The sequence below is a fragment of the Hydractinia symbiolongicarpus genome, chromosome 11, assembly GCF_029227915.1.
Source record: "Hydractinia symbiolongicarpus strain clone_291-10 chromosome 11, HSymV2.1, whole genome shotgun sequence".
NCBI classification, from domain to species: domain Eukaryota; kingdom Metazoa; phylum Cnidaria; class Hydrozoa; order Anthoathecata; family Hydractiniidae; genus Hydractinia; species Hydractinia symbiolongicarpus.
In genome coordinates, this window is record NC_079885.1 from 26648763 (window position 1) to 26654880 (window position 6118).

Sequence of the window (6118 nt, forward strand, 5' to 3'; positions counted from 1 at the left end):
TTATTCATTTCACTCTTTTACCCTACTAAATGCAGCAGACTATCGGAGGGAGCGGTAGGAGTTTACCCAGAGTATGTCTTACATTTATCATTCGTTATTATACTCTATTATCATTGTTTGTTTTTTTTGTCGATAATTTCCCTTTTTTGCAAGGAAAGGTTGTGAACCTCCTGCCAATTTGAGAATACTCAAGTTTTCCGTAGTCAAGTCTCTTAAACGAGTTTGGAGAATAAAGCATCGAGACAAAAACTTGTCTCTTTTATTCAAGCGAAATTTAGAGACTTGTACTAAAGAACGACGTGGTCTCAAATTGGAAGATGAAATTATACGAGGAAATGCTATTTTGGTCTGGTTGATGCTTATTTTGAAATATATGCTATAAAACCCTTATTAGCAATGCAATTATGAAGTAAGTTTTAAAATTTCATAATTAGGATCAAATGTTATGATTCATCTTGTCCACTATATTAAATTTATATGATGTATTTTTTATTGCAGAGCAAAAAGCAAAAAATGTAATGTAACCATCAAATCAAATAGTACTTGTTTACAAATATTTGGCACTGAAGACTGTTTAGATCAATTTGCAGAAATGGAGAACCTGTCACTGGACGATAAAACACATTTGCATCCTATTGCCAGAACCATATTACAAGGAGTACACGATAAAGAGAGTCCATTTTCAAAACTCAATAGTATTCCTCATGTCTTACAAATGATTTGGCGCCATATTTTATGGGATTTGAAATTAAAAAAATGGAAAAATAATAACATTAAGTATGGAGGGGAATGGTATTATAAAGGCAGAGATTATGGAGGATCAGGTGGACCTATTTGTAATGGTCTTATTGAAATAAAAGCAATCGAGTTCCCACAGCCAAATGATATTAATATCAACATGATGCCATTTTTTATGTGCGCGCATTTCGGTAGCGCCTGTTTACCAGATAATTTAAAAGAATATCACGAGAAAATCTTGGAAAATATTGATTATGGGGATCAAGAAGGACAAATTGGTTACTTGACCATTCATGAAAGTTTGGTTGAGGAAGGAACATCGCAACGAAGACCGGGTCTACATACTGAATCTCCTGGAGTCATTTATGTCAAAAAAGAGAATGATGCGAATGTTGACAAGTCCTGTGGTTTGAAAGGTGGAGGTAGTGCTCAAGTGTATCCAATGATGGTGGATTGGGGAAGAGGTGGTTTTGACAGCGATTTAAATCTGACTGGTGGTATCTTTATTGCTTCAAGTGTGGACGATTCTTGTGAAGTTTGGGATTGTCAAATCGTTGCAGATGAAAGTGGCGAGGAAATTATCAGAAAACACGGAGATATTGAGCATGTGCGAAGTCTGTTACCAGAGTCGAAGAAATTGAAAGCGAATACGCTGTACTGGATAACTGATCGTACCCCACACGAGTCATTGTCACTTAAGAAAGGAACTTATAGACAATTCATAAGAGTTGTGACAAACGAGGTTTCAGTATGGTATAAGGAGCACTCGACTGAAAATCCCTTCGGTATTCCACCTGGTGATGGTACCATTGTTGTCAAAGGATCGAAATTTGATGGCGATGTTCTTACCATTGTTGATTGAGAATCGACTATGACCCACTATTTTGCATGAGTTTTCTTGTTCTATTATTTCGATTAATTATAACTACATACACGACCTTTATATAAGAACACAGTATATAAGATCATAAGGTTTCGAGGTCAAAAAATTAAGAACATTTGGAGGCTTTGGAGAATCAAGAGTATAGAAATAAGAATTCTTCGAGGTCAAAAAATTAAGAGTGGATCTGCTTGGAGATTAACGATGTGTTTTTGTGACCCCATGTATAACCCGAGGGATTCATTCACGGAACCATAATCATGACCGACCATGAGAAAAATACTCTTTCTTACTGTATGTCTCTTATATCGATATGGCCTAAGACGGACTAAGACAGAACCAATGAAGAAAGCGAAGAAAATGTACCCAGAAAACCAACACATCCGGCCGCATACCCTTTTTTGTCTAAGTACACAGCAAGATTAACTCGTTACGACAAGCGCGCGCGCTTTACGATACGATAACATTCAAGATGGCTAAAGCCGGGTTTTCATTCACCGCGCAGACAAAATTATAAAAATAAAACTGGTCGCAAAGAACTCGCGGACGCTGTTTGATTTCCATTCAATTACTGGCGCTCAAATTATTTTCTCTTTTTTTGTTTATTTTGCAGATTTTCTCTTTTTTGACTTGCTAAATGATTTTGTCCTCTCGAGTTCTCTCAAGAGCTCTTATGAAAGTGTAAAATTTTCAGCGGAAAAAAGACAGTCAGGGATGACCGCAAATTAAACGAGTGCAGCTCCACCGTTGTGCGAAAAATAAAGTTTTTTTAATAAATTTAAGGTATAATAACTCAAAATTTAAGTTAATCATTCCTCTTTCCAATAAAAAAGGAATTACGCTGATAACATTTCTAGTTCTCTCATAATTTAACTTCAAATTTGTTCCTTATTTATGAAACACCCGGTATCTACAAAAAAACTTTTTACAACTTTGTACTTAACTTAAAACAGAAAGATATCTTCTTAAATCTTAAAAGGAATAATTTGTCTGTCTGTATAAGTATCTGAGCGTGGCTAAGGGAGAGGAGGGAATTTGCGTTTTTAACCTTGTGGTTAAGAACGCACCATCTGCACAAGCAACCTCATCCCCAGGGTCTTGTGGCCCCTGAGCCATTATTACGGAGTGGCAGCTTCATCAACAAGGCAAAATGCCCTGGGAATGAGGTTGCTGCACAAGTTTCTCACATATTAAACATGATCAACAAAACTCCTAGTTACTTAGGTAGATACAATTTTTAAAGCCGTTTATTGGGCAAGTAAATCCGCCATATAGAATGAATGAGCACTATAGTTTAACCGGTCAGAAGGGAGAGAAATTAATTCATTTAATCACGTGAGTAGCTATAATTAGGTTCGATTGAAATAACACAGAAGTTGACTCAATTTTCTCATCGTAAACGAACTGGGACATAACACAATTACAACGCCAAAGTGAGAATTGATGAGTAGTTGGATATTATTATACATCTAGCTGTCTGTATTAACATGACTGTGTTAGATCTATATTTATCTTTTGCTATCTTCTCGTCTAAACAACGGCGTTACCATATTGTTTCAAAATAAGTTGATTACACGGCTCTGTGATTTAGTTAAAACAAGATGGCGTCATAAGCAATGATAGAGATTTCTATAATAACGGAGATAAGAAAAATATTGCTACACAATAGTTCTCTTTTTTTAAATGTTTCAAAATTCTGAATTAAACTATTTTTGACAGTTCCAACTGATGGCCTGTCTTTTTAACAACTTAAAAAAATATGATATACAATGCAATTATGTGCTATGACGTCATACACTAAAGTATTCTGCTATAAAATTTTTGATCCCGTCATTATCTGCTTTATTTAAAGTTCAAAACTTTTGGGTTGTTATAAAGGCATATGCAGGACTTCACTGTGAAATGTAACCAAATGCCACAAAAAGCAGATCATAAAGATCATAAAGAAATACATTTAAAAACAAAGAAATAACTCAAATTTTTGCAAACCCAAAATTATCATTAAAACAAAGAAAGTTGTTTCCTCTAACGCACCCACACGAAAACAAATCGTCTACAATATATGATTTCATTGTCTACTCATCATGTTGCTTCAGAAAGAATTAAATATTGAAATATTTACGAAATAAAATGTTTGGACTTTCAGTAGTATGAGAGGAAACTAAATGCTTTACATTTTTCAGACGATTGATGTTTTTTTGTAATCTCCCAATCCTGAGCACTAAAGTGATCTTTAACCCTATTTAGATTTTGGGAATGGGGAGAGGTGGGATTGCTTTACTTTGATGTTTTCAGTCTAATTTTTGGTTGCGTCACAAGATTCGTTTTAAATGAAATGCTGATTTATAACACACTACATTTTTTTATAGGAAACCTCATTAGGTGTCTTATTCATAAAGCTTTTTTTCAACCACAATTTTCGTTCCAAAGTTAGGTTTTCTTAATCAAATTATTATTCTGCCTGAATAAATTTAGAGTTTGGATGGAAAGTCATCCATTTTTATTTACTGTTTATAGAAAATCGAAGTCTTTCTGGACCAAAAGTTTTATTTGTAAATTTTTGGTCGTTTGCTACAAGATTTTCGCAAACGATAAATCATAGCAAGTCTTTCAAAATAAAATGTTTTATTTGAAAAGAGGAGGTGGGCGTTAATGAATATTTACTTTCAAAAGGAGGTGGTGGTGATTTGGCGCAGATTTATATGTAAACACATTTGTAAAATCCAAAAATAGACTTTTCTTTTTCAAGATAGCTTAACGTGGGTTTATTTTTGATTTGGAGGGAGTGTATGTTTAGGCGTAATGGTTGCGGTGTGTATGCGGGGTAAGCTTCAAAGGATGTAATTCACTCAAAAACAAAAAGCGAAGTTCTGGTTGGGAGAAGTTGTGTTTGTGTGTGGGGGGAGGGGAGGGGGAGGGAGGGGGAGTAATTGTACAACTATGTCGAGGACTGGATTCTTGTAAAGATAAAAATATTTTATTTTTTCTGCCACACCTGCTTTCCACAAACACACGATTGCTTTAAATAATAATAATTTAAATAATGAAACGTATTTTATTGTTTAAGATTTCCTTATTTTAACAATGTATTTAAAAATATACACGTAATAAATATATTAACACATTCAGTATACAACACCGCTATAATTTTTACAACATCGTACAAAAGCGAGTTAAATAAAAACAAGACCAGCTTGTTTTATAAGCAAGTAAAGTACTGACTAATAACTTGCTAATAACTTGAAGCCTGCTCAAGTTGTCCCTTCATTTCGCCATCTAAAGCAAATACGCACTGGCGTTTAGTATGGAGTACTATCAGCATTCTTTATTTTTAACGGACCAGTACAGTCGACATCAACTTCAAGTCGTGAGTGAATCCATTTTGTACATCTATCGAGTTGGCTCCTTCTTGAATAAGAAGTTGAGCTGCTTCAAAATGACCAAATAAGGTAGCTATTTGTAAGGGTGATAATCCAGACCATGTCTTTAAGTTTAAGTCTGCACCATGTTGTGTTAAAAGTTTTATAACTTTAACATCACCAGTAACACAAGCTTGGTGCAAAGCGGATAATCCTGGAGGACGCATAAAGTTAATGTCTACTTTGTTTGCGTCGAGTATTTTTGTTAAAGTTATTATATCCTTCTCCAATACTGCGAAATGCAGTAGATTTTCTTGCGTGTTAGCGGTTGAAAACTTTCTCATTGATTTCGATGTTGTTGCTCCCAAAGAAGTTTTTCGTTGCCGATTAATCGTTGATTTATTCGAATCGCGTTTTCGTGTGAGTTTCGGACTTTCAACGCACGAATCGCGTCGTCTCGATAACTTTGGACTTTCACACACGATAAGATCGCGCGTGTGATCAATAGAAAATCGTCTTGATTTTTTCCCACTTGTCTCAATATCATCGACTTCTTTAGGTTTGTTATTTCCAGTTTTGTTTTCTTTAAAAAGCTTTTTTAATAAGCTCCAAGAAGATTTTTCCGGAACAGGGCTCGATGGGCTTGCCGGCGGCGAATAAGGTTGTATCTCTTCAAGCGTTCCTCTTCGTCCTAAATCTGGTGAAGGTGTCCGCGAATGCGGATCGACACGCGAAACAGATAACGTGCGCTGTGCTGGCATCTTTGATTTCTCACACTCTTTATACGTCGAGCTTGTTCAAGTAATGAAAAATAAGATTTAAATCTTTTCTTTACGCCTCTCTTTTATGTATGCGAGGCTTAAGCTATTTCGAAAAGTTTACGTAATTTTGTGAAGTTATTGAGCATCAGTAATTATCCTGTTTGATCAGTGACGTCCAACTATCAGATCTCTAAGCTAACTTCAACTCATGCAGCTATATATATACACACATACATAATCTTTTTAACATCACATTCCTTATTCTTTTGTAAATAAATTTAATTATGCTAACATTAGGACAATGGATTATGTTTTTTTACAGTTTGAAGTCAGCTCTGCACGCAAACAACATCGATGAGAGAGAAACACACAAAAGACAA

The 6118-nt window shown here is 35.1% G+C and overlaps 1 protein-coding gene across 1 annotated transcript; it reads right to left on the reverse strand.

Moving 5' to 3' along the window:
• Positions 1 to 4949: 4949 nt before the first annotated feature.
• Positions 4950 to 5738, reverse strand: LOC130613628 (uncharacterized). The gene has a single exon (XM_057434944.1). It carries the CDS (start codon positions 5736 to 5738, stop codon positions 4950 to 4952), a length of 789 nt encoding a protein of 262 aa, XP_057290927.1.
• Positions 5739 to 6118: the final 380 nt, after the last annotated feature.

Coding starts and splice junctions, on each gene's coding strand:
- LOC130613628 (XM_057434944.1), bottom strand. CDS start 5,738: ATGCCAGCACAGCGCACGTTATCTGTTTCGCGTGTCGATCCGCATTCG.